This window comes from Artemia sp. Qi Xiang Cuo, chromosome 1, assembly GCF_049724085.1.
Source record: "Artemia sp. Qi Xiang Cuo chromosome 1, ASM4972408v1, whole genome shotgun sequence".
Lineage (NCBI taxonomy): Eukaryota > Metazoa > Arthropoda > Branchiopoda > Anostraca > Artemiidae > Artemia > Artemia sp. Qi Xiang Cuo.
The window spans coordinates 101931991-101952662 of record NC_142794.1 but is presented as its reverse complement, the minus strand read 5'-3'; the positions used below and the strand labels follow the sequence as shown (position 1 = coordinate 101952662).

The window sequence follows — 20672 nt, the reverse complement described above, 5'->3', positions numbered from 1 at the left end:
GTAATGCTTTTCAACTGGAAAGGCTCACTTCCTCATGAAATTGTACTTGGGAATTCAAAGATCTGCCCGTCTGACCAAATCGTTTATTATGGAATTTCTATTGGACAATTTTTCATACTCGTCATCTCCCAACAGAAGTCATTAAACACCGCACATCAGCAGCCTATGCTTCTATAGTCTCTGCTAAGCTTCGTTTCGATCGCCGTTATCTTGCAACACTGTACAATACTGTTGCTCTGCCTCAAATCCTCTACATTGCACCCTTCTGGAAGATTCTTACAAATGTTGATAAATTGAAAATCTGCTTGACTTTTTATCGTTTCGCAAAATACCTACTGAGATATCCAACCTGGACACACAATTCAAAGCTCATCAACAGTCTGTCAACATAGCAGATCCTACTATAGCTGTTGCTATACTTATGGAGAAATACAGCCCCGAGATTTCACGACATGCTTGGAGCCAACTTCTTCTACTATAGTTACCTTGTCATAATTGTATAGTGATATCTTGCATCTTTTTTTTTTTGTAGTTCTCCGTCATTTTCTTTTTGTAAAAAGACAGGTTTGTAATAAATAATAATAATAATGCAATAATAAAACAACGAAAGAATCTTAAAAAATACGCTAAATCCCGCAATACACTCAAAATTAAGAAAAAAGAGAATATACACTAGAATATAGCTAACAACACTTTGAAAAAAGTAGTAGCGATATAAATAGGGATAATCAGAAACAAAGAATGTAAAGAAAACAGAAAAATCCGAGTTGGCATTCGAACAATATACAATATATATAAATATATATATATATATATATATATATATATATATATATATATATATATATATATATATATATATATATATATATATATATATATATATATATATATATATATATATATATATATATATATATATATATATATATATATATATATATATATATATATATGCTAATGCATATATATATTTGCCTAGCAACGTAGGCAAAACAATTAGCAAGGTGTCTCTATGAACACAAAAAAGAGTGTTCAAAGTTTTGTGAGTTCATAGAGGCAACTAGCTAATTGTATCAGGTTTAGACACGTATAGCTCTAATTTAAAGATATTTTATGTTCGGCAACTGCATGAAGTGATCATGTAGGAATGACTACCCAGGTAGGTAAAACCTGGCCGATCATTATAAGCAAATCGGTTTATCTTTCTTTGAGGGAGGGGAGAAGGAGGGATGAGATACCGAAGTGCAATGTCGGTCAATCTTATTTGTGGTTCTGGGGAGGTGATACAGCGCTTCTAACCAATATCAAGGGAATACCATTCCCTTTGTTTGCAGGTATAATTATACAGTTCCCCCTTTTTGAGGGTGTTTTTCTCCTTTTTCAGAAATTGGGCAAATTTTCTTAGGCACATAACTTTTGATGGGTAACATTAAACTTTACGAATTTTATATATTTTGAATAGACATCAAAATTCAATTTTTTTTGTCAAGATTCTTTTGATATCAAGCATTGTTATCAAGACTCTGTTTCTTAGAGTTTCAGTTACTACTGGGCCGAATGGCTCCTTACTTACAGTTCGTTACCACAAATTTTTTGGTATTTGCTGCGTTATTGACGTTAAAACTATGATAAGAGTCATGAATAAGACTTTCTTCAACGTATAAACTGTTAGTTAGTCTTAAAGTATAGCGGCTAGTAAACAGGACCAGGGATATCTTTCAATGATAACGGAAAGGACGGCAAAGAACATTAAATTGCATCAAATAATACAATGTAAAAAAAGAAGTAAAAAAAACAAAAAAACAATCGATATGAACCTGCAATGCAGAAAAAAGAAGCACAATAACACAAAAACACATCAAAAGAAATTAAGAGGGAAATCAACCGTAGCAGCAAACAATGGAAGAAAAGATAAGAAATAAATACTCCCTCAATAACAGAGAGAAATATACCAAAGCAAGAAAAACCTTAAGAGTTTGACGCGAGACTTGTACACAAGCTTTGAAATAACATACCTTTTAACAAAATACATAAAACAACATACATTTTAAATCCTTTTTTACTTTTTTTTTCATGAATAAATATAAACTTATCACAACTTTAAGGGATAAATGTCAGTATATACTTATTAAACTGACAACCCACGGTGAATTTTTTTCATTTATTTAAGTATAAGTAAATTGCAAATTATGTTCTGGTCTAGTGAAGGCATGGGGGTTGTCAGTCCTACTCTTGTTAATTTTTGCTCGTTTTGAGTTTGACTCAGTTATTTATTGCATTTTCTGTTCGTTTTGTGTTTCATTTATTTATTAATGGTAGTTAGCGGTAGTTTTACGCTTGGAAGATCATTTGGATTTATTTCTGCTTTTTTTAGCTTAGTAAAGCTCTTTACTTTTCTATGAAAAACTTTTTTCACGGATTTTTTTTTTTAATCAATACCATATTAAACGGCGTAGATAGGGTACTAGAGCCAGGTGAAGGAACTACCAACATTAACAAACTAGCAGACTTAATGAACTTAAAATTTGTCTCAGTAAAAAAAAGAACCTATGGAAAAGAATAAGGTATCATTTGCAGTTGTCTTTATATGTTTACTGACGTCTGATACCAATAAACCACCAAGATCCAATAATGTGCATCACAGACTGTTAAAAGAACCTGCTAATGTGACAGCAGAATCCCTCATAAAAATCTTTCTTATATCACATGTCTTCAGAGAGCTACCAACAGCCAGGAAAGTAGCCAACATAAAGCCAGTATTTCAGAAAGGTGACCGCACTACCAATGATAGAACATTTAATCACCAATAAGATCCAGTCAACTAAGCACCATGGATTCCAAACTAGAAAATCAAATGAAACTAATATATTTTGTATCGTATGAAATAATTACTGATCTGATTAACCAAGGACACCAACTGCTGCTTGAACTTAAAAACTTCAGGAAGAAAATTTTACAATCTTCAGCAGCAGTCATAGCACCGGCTATCATCACACAAGAAGATACTCTAAGAAGCTGCCTACGCTAATTTCCCGTTCGTGAACCCGCCAAATGGAATTTTTTCAAGAACAATCACAAACCATTGAAACCATTTGAAGGACTCAACAATCAATATTCCCTCAATATGGTCTTTCAAATACCATCTTGAAAAGGATTGTTAAAAGAAGCAATGGAAGTTTGATTTGGATTTATAAACTCAAGGGCACTACAGGTCTGGGGACCTTAAGGCTCTTAAATGGATTAATGCGATTAAGATAGGGTGAATATGAAAGTACTACAAACACAATGAGCCAAATTTCTGCATACAAAAAAAAGAGTTTTGAGTCTTAGGAGACAAGAATATGCCAATTAGACATGGGTCCTTAAATATTTGCCTATGAATAGAGTGTTCTCTCTCCAGCCATACACCCCAGATCAATCAATAAAGAACCCATTCCATGACGGATGGCAGGACTGCCAGTTCTAGGACTCAATTTGTAATGATCAGCTTTTCGAATTTGGATCTTGGACCACTAATTAACAGGGCCGTCACGTATGGGGGAGAGCGGGGATGCCCCCAATGTTCTCAGCCACTCGGTAAAAAATGAGTCGGTAAAATCATGGCGCAAAGCTCCGTGATTTTCCGCGCCGCCAACATGTTATGTTCCGTTAAAAGAAAAAAAACAAACAGGAAAATACTGAGGCGCCCTCTAAAGAAATCTCGAACTTGGTCGGTAAACACAGTAGTATTACCGACGCCTGCCGTGATTTTACAGATGGTGCCACTATTTTCCATTCAGTTAAATAAAGAGCATGAGATGCTGACATGACATATACCGAAATATCTATCTCGGTCGGTAAATGCAGCGGTTTTACCAACTCGTGCAGTGATTTTATGCTTGGTGTCCCAGTTACATGAAAATACTGATATGACATCTAATGAAATCTCAATCTAGGTTGGACAACGTAGCGGTTCTACCGACTTGTGCGTGAATTTACGGACGGTGCCAAAATTTTTCGTTCGGTTAAATAAAGAACACGAGTTGGTAAGCAGGTTATACCAACTCGTGCAGTGATTTTACGGACCGTTGCCACTATTCTCTATTCGGTTAAATAAAAAACAAGAAAATAATGACAGGACATCTACCAAAATCCCAATCTTGGTCGGTTAATGCCAAAGAAGATACCACAGATGTAGCTTCAGCATGGTCAAGTGAATTAGTACTGTTAACATCTTTACCAAAAAAAGATTGTTCAGCCTGCAAAGAGGAACTAGGATGAAAACGTCTATCTAAGGGAACAATCTGTTAGTGATAGTGATACAAGAAAATCAAGTAATCCTATGTCAAAGGACAGTGAGGAGCTTCTTGCAAAGTGTTTTGCCTTGATTGACGTCGAAAATGATTTAATTGGTGCGGGCCGAGCAAAGTTCCGTTTTGATAATGCATCAAGTAATCAAAAAAAAAAAAGACTGTGGCAATTGATATTACCAGTGTGTGTGAAAGTGTAGGTGAAAACCTAAAAGAACTTGAAGTTTTGTCAGCAGCTATATTAAAAGTTGGAACACAAAAGAACATAATTTTGAAAATCTGCCTCTTGATTGTCGTGCCAATCACGATCCCGGACAGCAACCATTCCCGCTTAAGGAGAATCAGAAACATTATTTGCTTAACATAGGTCCTAACTAGCCGTATCTTGCCACTTTTTCGGACCATAAAAAAGGTACCGACAAGCAACAAACACCAAAAGCGAATGAACGCTGGTTGATACGAAAAATACAGGTACCTTGAGTGTAGCGTCATCAAGGATCGTGTGTACTGCTTCGCATGCATGCTGTTTCCTACTGGATCGAAACGTGAAAAGACAGAAGATACGTGGGTTAAAAATGGAGTGTTCTTCTGGAACCAGATGATTAGCCGAAGGATGGAGAACCCTGGTAAGATGAAAGAATATTTTGAAAGCGCTGCTCATCAGTCAGCATCAATTGATATGGCAGTTTATAGCAAATTCAAGCATGGCATTGAAAACATGTTGGATGAAAAGACTAAGGTCTTAAAAAGACAGCAAGAAAAGGAATTAATTTAAAACCGATGAAGGGTCAAAGTCTTTGTAGATATAGTAAAAACACTAGGAAAACAACCGATAGCTCTTTGTGGCGCGGCTGATGACAGCGACGGGGAATTTCTATAAAATTGTTAACCTCGTTGCTCGCTGTAATCCAAATTTCAGCAACTGGTTGCGCGACAGAACGTCGAAAAGAAATACGGTGAAGTACCTTAGTGATGTTTCACAAAACCAATTCATTGAGGTAATGGGTAACGAAATCAAGCGCACAATTGTAACTTATGTGAACAATAGCGGTGCGTATTCAATTCTCACAGATACCACTCCAGACTGTGAGCACGAAGAAAAGCTTGGGATTTTTATCAGGTACGTTGACTGCAATGGCACCATCCAGGAGAGACTTTTAGCTATGGTACCAGTTGAATCAAAAAAAGGTAAAGAAATTGCCGACAAGATTCTAGAAGTTCTAGAAAAGGAAGGCGTAGGCAAAGAGACACTTATGTTTCAGAGCTATGATTACACAAATACTATGTCTGGTGTCCGACAGATGTCCAGGAACCCATATCAACCAAACTTGGAAGACAACTACACTACATTAGATGCATGGCTCATACAGAGAACGTCATCGTGGAACATGTGTGCAGCAAACAATTCAATAGTCTGGAAACTGTTTGAGATCTTACAAGAATTGTACGTATTTTTTATGGGTGGAATGAAAAGAATTATTGCTTGCAAACGAACACTGGAGAGGGCTGAATCAGTACTGAAGCTAAAAAATTTGTCAACGAAAATATGGAGGTCCAAATCCAAGAGTTTGACAGCACTGTGGACCAGCTTAGACACCGAGTAGGAAGTTCTCAAAGAGCTAAAAGAACAAAATGAGGATAAAATAATAAAAGAAAAAGCCGAAGTTCTGCACCCCCGCATAACCTGCTCTGAGTTTATTTTGAAGCTTATGTTCATGGGCCAAGTCATGTTCAGGACGAAGGTTTTCACGGGAGTTGCAGACTGAATACCTCGATCTGATTACTGCTAAAGAAAAACGCTGGAAGACACGCGATATTTTAGATTCTCTCCTCGAAGATCCAGATCAGACAGGGAGACAAATTGAGGCAGCAAAAGCAGTAACGGAAAAATTTGGTTCAATAGCCAATTACGAGTTCCACCTTAAACACCATCCCAGACTTCCGCCTACTCGTTATTCAGAGGCAATTGACACGTCTGGAGCCAACCCGCTGGATGACTGGAAATTGTTCTATGCTATGGAGCTCTGAGGTGTCCTTAAAGCCCTAGTGAACGACTTGGATGATGTCAATCTATGACAACTCATCTTTTCTGGGGCCAGCATACCAAAGTTTCCTAGGACCTATGTATGACAGCTGTAAAAGCCTTTCCGATGTCGTGAAGATGTTTCCTGCAAAAAGCTTAGATTCTGTGGAGCTAGTTGTTAGAACTAAGCTTTCAAACACTTTTTGCCAGAACTGAGGTTGAAAGCAACGAAGTCATAAGTCGCACCATCTTTAAGGGGCTATTCCGTAAAATTAACGCCGTCAACTCGATGTTCCCCGCTCTTTAGTCAGTTTATCAGTGGGTTGCGACAGTGCCACCAACTGTGGTCACAACAGACGGAAGTTTTTATTTGGTCATGATATGTTTACGCAGATCGATGGAGGATGACCGCTTGGATCACCTTGTCATAATGTGCTTCGAAACTGACGTTACAGACGAGCGGAAACTCGACGAATTACAGAAAGTCTGGCTGTCTTCTAAACCAATAAGTATGAAATTTTATCTAAATTTATATAGTTGTATTTTCTTCCTTTTTTCTTTTTTTTTGATTAATCTTTGTGTTTTAATTTAATTTTGTCAATTTTTCAATTCTGAGATTTTTTTTTATATAAATAAATTTATAAATTTTATCATAATGTATTTGTCCATTCTTAATTATAAAAAAATGTCGTTGTTCATACGCTTCTTATGGGAAAAAGAACTAAGTAGTTATTCTTCATCAGATTATATAATTCTTTAGGCTGAACTACGATCCCAAGTTCTGTATAAGAAATAGACATTATATTAATTATTGTTTAAAAATGTCTTTATAACTTTAAATCAAGGGGTTCCAAAACAGTCCTCCCCCCCCCCAAAAAAAAAATATTTTTGAGTTTTATACTTATTCAATTCACATATTTAGGTTAATAATAGTTAATAAAAAAATTTAATTTTAAATTTTCTAAATTTCAGAATCTGATTTAAAAAAAAAAATACCTAGATTAATTACTTGAAATAAAAGTGAAAACATATTCTAATTAAAAACCTTAAATTAAAATTAAATTTACAAAAATCTAATAATATTAAAAATTAATCTAATAAACAATTTTAAAACATCCAAAGCTAATTCATTTCTTAAACATATAATAAAGAAAATATGTAAATCTACTTCTTCATATATAACATAATAGAATAAAAAAAAATTGATGGAAAACTCATGATAATATACATTTCCATTTCCAACAACAGCCCTTAGCTACAGCCAATGATCAAAACAAACTCCTTTCCTCCTTAGTTCAAAGCCTCCCTCGCCTCTCTTTAAACCCTCCTTTTGATTTGTGCTCTCTCAGTATACCCTTTATTTTGTTCTCAAATGTGGATTCAAAAATTAAGAACATAAAAAAGTACAGTACTTGTCCACTAGACATCCCGATTGTACTAATTAAAGCCTTAGCTGACCATCTTTCAGAAAAATTGTCCTTACTTTTTAATGAAATTACCTCTACTGGTAGGTTACTCCCAAGTTGTTGGAAATTCGGTTTTATTACTCCCGTAACAAGTAAGATTTTGGTGGTGTCCATTACTCTTACTCTAATTTTTTCATAGTTAAATGAGAAATTTTTACATGAGTGTTTGAAAGTAAATATTATCCCAAATGTTGACCAAAGGCAATTTGGAAACTTACGCTCTACATCTACCATTCAATATCTTGTTCACCTTAAGGACGCAATATGTAACATACTTGAAAAACCAATACCTGGCTCAATGTTATCGTAGTGGACATGCAAAAAGCGTTTGATTTGACACAATACATTGGTAGAAGAACTATCCAATGACTTTTAAGTTGACCCCTATTTAATTAGAATAGTTGTGTCTTTACTATCTAATAGAGCAGAAGTCGTCAAATACCTGAATGTATATTCTGATCCCCTCTCAATTTATAATGGCATGCTCTAGGGAACCCTCTTAGACCCAACTTTATTTCTTACAATGATAAGCTACCTTGGTGTCGATTTTCCGGATAGACGGAAATTCGCTGATGATTTAGCTGTCTTAGATACATGTTTCGAAAATTTAAGAAGTAGCTCAATGGACATCTCGTAATTGGTATCTGATGAAGCTGTAACTAATGATATAAGAGTCAACCCCTTAACATCAACAGTTTTAACATCTAATATCCTTGAAACTCCCCCTTCTTTCTCCTGCCCAATCCCCCCTGAAATGTCTGATAACATTACGAAATTACTGGGTGCTACCATTTCAAGCCATAGTCAAATGGTATTGCCATATTCAAATGGGTGCTACCATTTCAAATGGCATTTAAATCTTCATAATGCATCTTCAAATTCTTTATCAAATTTCAACTTGGATATGCATCTACAAATTCTATAGCAACTTAAATTGTGTAGAGGGTTCTTCAATTTTTATAGAAATTGACATAGGGCAGTGACATATTCTTATGTGATATTCAAGGTCTAATTTCATTAACAGATAATAATTACCTGGGCAGATTTTATAGACAAAGTAATCGTTGATATAAATATTAAAATGTGATATACAATTTCAAATTTGATTATCATTTTAAAAATCCTTGTTAAAATGTTTGATTCCATGTCATAGTGTATATAAATGGTATGATTGTATAGCCACGTTGTAATAGCCGAACCATATTAATGATACCTTAAAACGTACAAATACTGCATTGTCCCTTCTTAAACTCCTTAAAAAACTTAAATGTCCTAAGTTACATTGTTTGAGCACTTTCCTCCCATTTGTACGTCCAACTTTTGAGTACGCCTGTCCTGTTTGCATCTCCAATGAATTGTCAGACAGAATTAAGGCAGTCCAAAAAAGGTGCCAAAGAATTATCATCAATGAGTGTAAAGTGCCTTATACTACCCTTCTTTGAAGAGCCAATCTAGTCGCCCTTAAGGAAAGGAGAGCGAAAATATCCTTGCATTTCAATAAAAATACCCTCCATCACCCTCAGACAAGTCCCTTATCCCTAGTCAATATTCACCCCTTTGACTGTGCCTCCCGTGCTCTGCTTCAACAATAATCCACCTTCTTTCCCCAATAAAATTTTTCACTTAAAGATACAGAAAAAATTTCATCCCAAACATAGTTGACATATTAGATCAGTTAATCTACTCACCCCCCCCCTCACTCCCTTGTCAACATATACATTTAATGATATATTAGATACTTTTGTGCGTCCTATTTATGAGCTGAAAAAAATAATTGTAATCTTTTACTGATTATTGTATAAACGTAGTTCTTTGTAGATTTTTCATTGTTTTGACATTTAGATTTGCTTATTTATATTTACCTTTTAATTTTATTAGTTTATTTTTTTTACATTTTTACTGATTGATATTGATCCTTTTATAATTTTTGTTGTTTTTTGTTTTTAGATATTTTTGTTCATTGATGCTAAAGTTCGAATTCGGCCCATTTGGGCTTGTGATAGCCGTTTTTAAGTAGTAAATCTTATCTTATCTCAATTCTTTCTTGACACAGATCTATATAGAGCTTCAATATTAATATAGTCTTAAAGAGTAAATCAAGCAAATATAACAGTGAGCATGATTAGATGTTTCAAGATAGTAGGAATAGCAGTTTATCTTTTTCCCACAAAAAGATAAAACAACACTAAAATAAATTCACACAAAAGCAAGAAAAATAATCACAATTTTGGTTAATTTAAAAACCCTACAAAACTTGAAAGGAAGGACCCAGACCCGAAAAAATACTTAAATTATTAGCAGAAAGAGCAATAATACTCATACCATCAGGCGACCACATATAATCTTCACATTCAAGGGTCCCTCCTTGCAAAGTGCATTTCCAGTTTTAATCATCAACATAATAAATTTGACAGGACCCTTGCGAAGAAATGAGGATCTTTGACGAGTCACGTGACCATCTTAACTTATAAAAAAGAAACTTTTCTAAAACTGATTGCTTTAAAGATAAAAAGCAGATTTAACTTTTTTGCATGCAGACCAATAGTTCAAATAGCCTTCTCCACCAACTTCCTAATTCTTTGCCTTTGTGAGTGATATGTGTAATAGAGTGCAAATCATCTGACTCTTTCCGTGCTTATCCTCAATTTTTACAGGTACCCATTTGGCACTGGGTTTACTCTATCTAAGCTTTCAGTTGTAGAACTTACCCCTATCTCAAACAAAATAATCATCATCCCCCGGACTTAAACTCCTGCTCCAGGCTAATACTAACGATAGTAGCCTGAGTTAAAGCACACTATTATTTCAATCTTTGATGAGTCATGTTAACATCTTAACTTCTAAGGAAAGAGAAAATTTTCTAAAATGTATTTTTTTAAACATTTGAAAAAACAGTATTAACTTTTTTTGTATTCTGACCAATGATTCAAATAGCCTTCTAAACTGACCTTTTGATTATGTGCCTGTAACCAGAAGTTCTATGCCTAATAGGGGACGTAACCCTGTTTCAGTATTGACAAGGGGACCTAAACCCTGTTTCAGGGTTTAAACCCTGACCAGGGAACCTAAACATAGGTTCATTAGCTGTAGTAACCTAGGTTACAGCATATTATTATTTCTTCATGAAGTGCTTAAGCCAGATCTGGATGCAGAATCTTCAGCAATGAAGTATAATTAATGACCTGTATTTTTTTATCAATAATTTATATTCATGTCTACACATTGACAGGAGGGAGACAAGTCTACCCAATGTGATAGTTCATACCAACTCCTAGTAAAACTGGGGGTTTTAGATATGAATATGTGCTTTAAGCTATTTCAGACCCGAAATAAAAATGGATACTTCCATATAGCAATGCTATAATTAATTATGGTTGAATAGATAGCTAAATTTAAAAATAGAAACCCCACTTTAATGAGGCTTACAATGCTCTGCAAAAATTACACAAGTTTAAGAAACTAAATTTTGCAGCATTACTCTAGAAAAACTTTGTGTAAAACAAAAATGAAGTGACTTTGTTAAATATTGTTAAATAAAAACAAACTTTTCAAAAACAAACTTTTCAAAAACAAATTAAGTCAAGTATTCAGAGTTTCATAAAATTTTTAGAGAATGGCTTAGTCCAAAAACAAGTATCAATCATAGTAGTTGAAGAAATTAATAAGTTAATCTGTAAATAAAAAATAAAACTTAGAACATGTAGAAGTAGCAACAAATTGAAGCAGACTCAATATCTTTAAGAACATTCTATAGGGTAAAGTTTCATTTGTGCTTTGATAAAAATGAAATACAAAAATAATAACGAATAGTTATTTACTATTCAGTAAATAATGTTTCTTGATATAAAATAATAAAACAACTTATCTATTTTTTATATTTTAAAAAGATCATTACTACTGTTTTTTCTCATTTTAAATCCTTTTCTTTGAAAATTTTATAAAAATTAATTGGACAAACCATTCTTTTAATCCAAGCACTACATTTAGATTTCTAAATTGAATTTAGCACTTTAACCTTTTCCTGTGTGTTAAACAATACAGTTCTTAGTGGTCTATTATTTTTAACTTGTGAATTATCTATTATACTTTCAATTCATGTTAGGTTCTAAATCTACCTTCACCTTCCTGTTCCAGCAGCAGCCTTCCATTCCAAATTAGATGATAGAATTTTATCAAACCTAACCTTTAAAATAATCAGTACTGTTTTTTTTTCGACAAAAAACCTTTAAATTATGTGTTTTTTTATTAGATCACACTGCCGTTCTAAGACAAACAAATAAAATTTAAAATAGGGATAAATACATTTATTTATACAGTGAAAAAAAAGGTACTAAAGTCCAGATATTTCAGTCACATATACAGCAACAGTCTTCAGTAGAAATACTAAAATAATAAAATTGAAACTAGCATATTTATATACAACAAAATAAATAATTTTTTGGGTCATTCATAAAATAATGAACTTCCGGATTATTTGCTAGATTATTTTCAGAGAGAGTTCATTGACAAAGTTCAATCAAAGTTCTTCATGTAAATTTTCTTCTTTAATCTTGCCTAAATGTAAAAAAAAAATTCAATGAAAGTGTTAAAGCCTTCTGTTTCTTCTAATTGCAGAAAAATGCTGAGTTTTTAGTTGTTTACTGGGTTGGTATCATTTCCCAATAAATATTATACATTTTCGACGGAACCCCTCTAATTATTTGTTGTGTTCTTAGATCTCACTGTTGTTCTATGGCGAACAAATAAACTTTCAAATGAGGATATATCCATTTATTTAGACAGTGAAAAAAAAGGTAAAAAAGGCAAGATATTTCGATCACAGATACAACACACGTCTTGAGTGTGTGACTGTCTGCTGTGTGTGTTATCAAAATATATGGACTTTTGTACCTGTTTTTTCACTGTCTAAATAGATGGATTTATCCCCAGTTGAAAGTTTATTTGTTAATCAGTACTGGAAGATAAAGATCACTGACTACATTGTGTTGAGCACAGATCTCAGCAGTTATTGGACATTGCTACGGCCTTTTTCTAGGTAGTGGGCACTATTTGAATATAGAACAAAGATCAATCACTCTCTTTCTCTCACTGTCATGACTTTTGTCAGTTTTTTATAAATCCTTTTCTTAATAAAGAATGATGCAAAGCTAAATCCCAAAAGCACCCCCTGATCTAGTTCTAACAACTTCTAACTTTGGCTGGTAAAATCATCCAGCATCTTCACTAGATGAAAAACCTTCATTAGATGAAATTATGGTAGAATTTGGCATACATGTAACAATTAATGCTGAAAAAGATTTTCAAGAGGTTCTTTCTGCAATCCCAAAAAGGAAAGAAATTTTTACCTATTTACCTAACCTTGGCACATACAGAAAATATATCACAGCATGCATTTTTAAATATAAACTTTTATATTATAAAAGCATAAATTTTTAAAACAGAAAAATCAATATTCTCATTTAAAATAAACTGAGACGGCTCATTGTACATAAGGGATCACATAAATAACTTATGTTGCATTTTTCAGAGAAAGTTTGCAATGGGTAAGAGGTTCTGGCTTGTTGTAAACATCAATACACTTTTCTTTGCCTTGCAAAGTCTTTAGTATGCTTCTGTTGCAGACCATGTTCTGGCACTCTCTCCTTTCTGGATAATTCTGATTGAGAAAGATACATAATCAATTCAACATTCTTTAAGTATGGAAAATACCTTTTGAATCTATCTCTCACTCTGTGAATTAAGAACATGAGTGTCTAAAAAAAATAAATAAAACAGAAGACCCTTTTGTAGTAGTTAGAAATAGAATTATCCAATTTAAGTGCACATTAGATCCATATAATGTATTGCATAATAGTACTCCACAAGCAGTGGACTATCCGTGTTGTTTAGTGTTGTTAGAAGTATTTCTTTTCTTTTGATTCTAGTACAGTATATGCGCGTTTCGTTCTTTTTATACTCAATCTTTGTAAATCTTCTTACTTGATAATGAACAATAAAAATTATACATTGGTTTATTTATTAATATTAGCCATCTATGATACTAAACTACTACTACCTCTACTACTACTACCAACTCATTGCAGCACCAAGCTGCCTGAGGCCAACACAGCTACACACACTCCTCCTCCATCCCAATATATTCAAAGCCTTTCTCTTTATACCCGTCCAAGAAGTTCCCATTTGATTTAAATCCTTCTTTATGACATCCTCCAGCCCCAAGCATAGATAACCTGCAGTCTGTTTAGCTCAAGAAGGCTGGCTGAAAAATGACAATCTTTGGTAATCTGTCTTCTTTCACCCAAAGAATGTGCCCTAGCCATCTCAACATTTCTCTAATTACACATGCCATTTAAACATTTTTGCCTCTCAATTACTTGGACTATCTGTATTGTATTTTTTCAAGAACTGGCAATGTCTTTATGACTACTGCAAAATACTTTATTTTCAATTCAGAACCTGGAAAGTTTGATAGAACCACACTTTTTGCACAGCCTACTGTTTGAAATAGGGTTAATACCCAATATCAAGAGTTAGCAATAAAATCCTCCAACTGCACTCCCACAAAAATAGTTGCAAACAATATTCCACTAAGAATCCCAAATCATGAGCAATAGGAAGGGCTTTGTCAGAACTGGAACCTTTATCTCAGTTGTGGATGTCCTTATACTGGGCAATCATGACACAAAAGGTCAAAGATCAAGCAAATATCTTTATTCACCATTGCAGAAAACATAGATATCTTTGCCTGGACAGTCTTATTTGGTTAAATGAAGACATAAACTGAAGAAACCTAAGTGAATACACTGCCAAAAAATAAAAAAACGTAGACATTCTTCAAACACATGTAGCTCAATTCAAAAAGCTTAAGGTAAGTGCAACAACACCAATACCACTGAAAAAGAAAACTATACCCAAGATTGACCAATTTGAATAGACCACAAAGTCCAAATCACATCTAATAACATAAAAAAAATTCTCAGCATACAAAGAAATATCCTTAGCTCTTTAAATGCCATCCCATGCCCATTTTCTGCCTTGAAAGCAACCCAGTATACAACAATTCAAAATCAACCAGTAACTAAGCACACAAAATGACCCACACACAGAACACCAAATATACACTTACCAAAACACCTTACTTAAGCACACCATCCTCAAAGCATCAAAGGAGAGAATCATGAATGTCTTGCAGATAAAACTTCTCTCACTTACAACACCTATCAAACAAAAAACTAATACTAGTCAAACTATAACTTAAACTACTCTAAGAAAAATTAAATTTAACCTCGACTCACCTGAACACAAAAGCAACAAATCAAGACACACTAACTCTGCAATGGAACACAAGATGACTTCTGAGACTAAATTAAAGAGTTTCCATCTTTTGTAAATTTAAATAATATTGATATTGCCTGGCTTTAGGTGAACTCAACTTGAACAAAATCAGTATATCAAGATTCATAGATATACAATGTCAAAATAACAAGTCATCCAAGTGAAAAGACTATCAGCTAAATAAAGGCAAATGAATGTTAAATTTTGATTCAGGATGGAATTCTTACTATAGAGGTAAGTTTATTTCCTAGCTACCTTAATAGTCTGTTAATATAAAGATTACCTAACTGCTGACTATATAGAGCAAGAATTAAATTGATTTCTTTTATTTCAATAGATATGCTATCATAGGCCTATATATGATACCAGACAGGTGAGCATGTCATTTTGAATTCTCTAAATATTATACTATAAAGAGCATAAAATGGACGTTATGATAATCTGCTAGCACTTTTTTTTTAATAAGGTGTTTACTAATAAATAGCCCTTTTACTCTGTTGTTACCAGATATATTATTTATTGTTATTTTTAATGAGTTGTTAAAATTTCATTAATATACACTATGTTATTTTTTTAAAAAATTTTTTGTATTTGACTATATAGATACCTGGAAAGAATGAAAAATGTCAAGAAAACTATTCTTATGCTACTTGAGAATATACATAATAATCATAATTAACACATTTTGCATACAGCCTGCCTCTAAGTCACCCCTAATGTGCAAATATATAGTCAATATGATATATTTTTTAATGCACTATGCACCTGTACCTTGTTTTTTCCTGTTGTTGTTTTGTCACTTTTGGTTCAATTTACAGGTAAATGGGTTGAAAAAACTGCCTTGTATTCTAATAATATATAGAAAATATGTTATTTGGGCTAAATATTTGCATCTTGGGGGGGGGCGGGTTAAGTATAGCAAGGCTGCACGCAAAAGGTGTTAACTATGATAATTCTGCAAGGCCTCTTAAAATTTATAAAAAATATTATTGTAAATATATATTGTTGTGTCTTTGTATTTTATACTTATTAAATATGGTCCTCATAGTGTATCCTGAGGGAAAACAAAAGTATTTTTATTATTATTATGAATTAAAAATTGTTTTTTTTTAACAATAAAAGAATATGAATAATAATAAAAATTAGAACAAATTTTTCATAAAGCCTGCCTATAATTCCCCCATAATACGCAAATATATATTCCAAATGATATGTTTTTTAATGCACTATGCACCTGGACCTTGTTTTTTCCAGTTTTTGTTTTGTCACTGTTGGTTCATTTTACAGGTAAAGGGGTTGAAACAACTGCACTGTATTCTAAGAATAAATAGAAAATATGTGATTTGGGCTAAACATTTGCACATTGGGAGGGAGGGTTAAGTATAACAAGGCTGCACGCACACTGTGTTAACTATGATAATTTAGTCAATATATACCAAATCATATTATTGATTTAGGACTAAAGTGAATACACCATTTGATGCCTTTTTTTATGCTGATTACGAATATAATAAGCATTTCTGTCGGAAATGAATTTCAGCCCCCTATATATGCCAATTCAGGGTTGGGTTCGGGATAGCCTTTAGAGGGGGGGGGGGGCTGAAATTAATTTACTATATAAATAATTATTATATTCGTAAAAAGCATAAAAAAAGGCATCGAATGGTGTATTCACTTTATTTGAAACTCAATAATATGATTTGGTATATATTGACTGATAATTCTGCATATTATGAAGTAAAAACTGTTTTCTTAACATGTTTCATTATCTCCAGGTGGGTATCTAGGCAAATACCTATTTTTTATGGGTAGATACTTGGTACAACCCTTTATTATACTATGGTATTTCCTTCAGATGATAGCATAGACAGTAGGCCATTTAAAAATGAATTCAGGCCATTTACAGATATATTTCCACAGTTAGTCCATGAACAGTGGTGTTGAAGCTGCAGTGCATTTTGAACTCGGTGGACTATAAGCTTGTCTTTCATTGCAGAGGCAAGAAAAGACTCACAAGGTGATAAACTGTATAAAGTTTTATTTAGAATCATCCTTGTTTTCTTAACTATAACGAGTTTAAAATTTAAATTTTTGAAATGTTCACTACCATCTATAATAAAAACTATCTTCTAGCGATTCTATTTTAGACAGCGCTAACCTACAATCAAGAATACAGATTTGTTCCTAACTCACATGGTTCCGCCACGCTATGCCAGTAACTAGTGCAAAGCAATTGTGCAGAAACCAGCATAATTAGGAAACAGAAAGCATCCAAGCATAGTCTCTGCTAAGACGATATAGTCGTAGAATAATCTAAGACAAAATAAAATAACTCAAAACAACTCAAAACTAATGGCAAATTACCCAATTTATTCGCGCATTTTTCTTCCTTAACGTTAAAATACTACCCATTTTCATTTACAATGTTATCAATTAGATTGATTGACTCGTGTACTGTGTTATATTCTAAAAATATTCCTATTCATAAGTAACCGACTGGCCTAGCTTTGCTAGAAAATAATATTATTTTGTACTCTTTCAAAAGAAATAGAAGACATAGCTAGAACGCATACCTAAGCGTTAAAAGTAAAAATAACCCAAAACAACGGGTAGGCTGGACCAAGCTTTAAAATTTAAAACATATTCATCAAAAAAAAAAACTTATCTATTGTGAAACCGGCGGTTTTCACAAGGCAAAAAAAAAGAGCCACGAATAAAAGATTTAGCCCTTTCATTATAATTTCTGTGGTGCAATCCAAAACTAATTCACATACCCTTTGTAAAAAGCAATACACACCTTAAATAAAATGTTTCGATAGCTAAACCTTGGATTCTAGAAATCAGTTGTAGATAGCCCGTGCCAAAATGGTAAAAAAAAATACAATTTCGGCCAATAAATTTCAACCTAGAGAAATGCGATATAAACCTTACCAGGAGACATGCCCGTAGATACAAAAAAAATACCTTAAGGGCAGCATAATTCTTAAAGTTAAAAATAAGGCCCAGAAAAGCGTACCCTATATCGTGTCATCAAATAGCGTAATGATCCTTGGATTACCCATCATAACTTCAATGCGGCGACATAAAAAAGAGTACAAGTAAATCCAAATGAATTTACGTCCCATGAGCCTAACAATAAAAATATTCTTCCGCTTCACGACCTAGATAAAGAAAGAAGAATACCTTATAGGGAAGGGAATATCGCTAAATAATCAATGCTAAAATCAAAACCATAGCAGTGACTTGTAACCCCCCCCCCCCCAAAAAAAAAACCGTAAATAAATAGAAAACAAGGGAAAGTTTCCCCTTGAAAAGAAAGTTTTCCTAAATAAGAGTCTCGGCAAATCCATCCGGTTTTGATCACAACTGAAGATAAACTGTAGCTTAGCCAAGTTTTTGAACATTCGCAAATGGACGGTGAAAATATCATGTGAACAAGAAATTAGCCATTTCTGTTTTCTCTACAAAAATACACCTTGCTTGTTGAGAAATGAAAATAGTACACTGCTAACCCATAAAGCCTATTGGTTAGGCGGGAAGAAACGTAACTCCTTCGCACTGAGTGACAGCCAATGGGCATCTGCTTTCTAGAAATCTAAAAACAAGCTAATTAACTATACTGGCCTATATTAACAAAGTAAAACAAACAAAAGTATCATTTTTGTTTCGCAAATTTTAATTTGCAAAAGTGAGCTACAACAATTTAAATTTGTGGACCTTTAGAGTGCGCAGGGTGTGGTACTCTCTTTAATTAAGACCTAGCTCATCAAAAGGTATTTGCAATATCATTCTAGTCATTAGGGGTCCACGAAGTATGACTAACCTCACAAAAATGTATTTTTTTTGCAATTCCAAAAATGTACAAAATCCTTTATTAAATTCACACAATATTGTAAATTGAAATCACAAACAGATCAGAATATATTCGTTTTAACAAATTCGTAATTAAACTGATATTAAAGAAAATATGCAGGCCATAGGCCCTATATGTGAAAGGAAACTAGTCAAATAAAGTATATTCGACATTTGCGGCGCAGTTAAATAGGGTGTTGCATGAAAACGACCCTTAGTTTTAGCAAACTATAGCTCGCTGTTGTGATACATGAGAAGGTGATCATAAAAAATGAATAGGTTGATATCTCTTGGCCTTAACAATAGGCAGATATTGCGCTATGTTGGAATCCAGATAAACAGAGAAATATATCTTGGATTAAAAGTCCTAACAAAGACTCAAGAATAATGATCGGTTTTAAAACGAACCCTTACCAAAGCAATCTGATACAGAAAAGGGACATGGCCTATGATAATATTTAGAAATAAGAGTAAGTTGATAAATACGGCATTTTAGACACAAGTCAATACAAGCATTAACCTACGATATAAGCCTTAACCTATTAAGATAAAACTGTTTAATTAGGAAAACCTCAAGCGCGATATAAATCCTAACCTAGAAAAATAAGGCCGTAGAGATAAGCAAAATCTAGGAAAACCTAAGAAAATACCAAATAAATCAAAACCTAAACAAACTGCAAGCCCGTCAGTGAACTAAATTCCTCAGAGTAGGAGGTCAACCCCCAATTAGTTAACAAAGAAAATTATAAAACTAAAACCTTACTTCTAGGATTGTAAAATAATACTGCAACTTTAACCTAGTTTGCAAATAACTGTGATGTAGCAATGTGTATGAAACAATCATATTTTTGCAAGGAATATACAGTCAGCTAGAGACAGGCTTTGTCATAATAAGTAGATAAAGAAAAAAAAGGGGAGAGATTTTTCTTATTTTCTGGCCGCGGAATATACCCCCTTGGTGATGCAAAAAGCAACAGCTGAAAAACAATTCAATTTTACTGGGATAAAATACAGATCAGCCTCTCTTCCTAAAACATGAACAAAAAAATATAATTCAAATGAAAAAAAAAATGTTACGATTGATTTGACAAATCACAAAGTGTTAAATTTACGAACCTTTCAACTAATATAACACCTTGGCCATAGCTGAGTGCTTCATCAAGCGGAGAATTAACATTATAACAGAACATAGGCTATCCATAAAAAGTTAATTCCACGTAGTCTCTAATAAGTTCTAAAGGTAACTTAATAGTCGTAACATATCTGAGACTGAACTAAAGTTAAAATAAATGCGAAGGGCATATATACTAAATAAAGTCGACCCTAAAAGTAGTTTATAGCATAATCAAGAAATGCGGGATCAACAAATTATAGTTAGGCCTATATAGAGCCCCAAATCAATAAATGACTAAGCAAATATCACGTAACAGCTACTATACCCAAAAAATTTCTTTTAGGTAAAATTGCCCAAATTTGGAACATGATACAGAAAGAAAGTCATCAATTCTGTAATAATAGCCTCCTTTAAAACAAAAAAGGTCACATCTAGAGTATTAAGGAACAAAATCAATTCAAAATATGAACTAAATTTATCTTCAAACTATTCAAATGTCACACAAAGAAAAAGGGAGAATAGTCAAAAACTCCAAAAATAAAAAAAAGGGATAATATTGCATTTAAATACACATGCCCACGACGCGTCAC

General features: G+C 33.3%; 1 protein-coding gene across 1 annotated transcript in view; it reads right to left on the bottom strand.

Moving 5' to 3' along the window:
- The window catches only part of LOC148957021 (WD repeat-containing protein WRAP73-like), a 66168-nt gene extending 62358 nt beyond the window's left edge, over positions 1-3810 (bottom strand). The window contains exon 1 of the mRNA XM_089092800.1: positions 3736-3810. Coding sequence (XP_088948926.1) covers positions 3736-3810 — 75 coding nt within the window. The remainder of the gene's footprint in view (positions 1-3735) is intronic.
- Positions 3811-20672: the final 16862 nt, after the last annotated feature.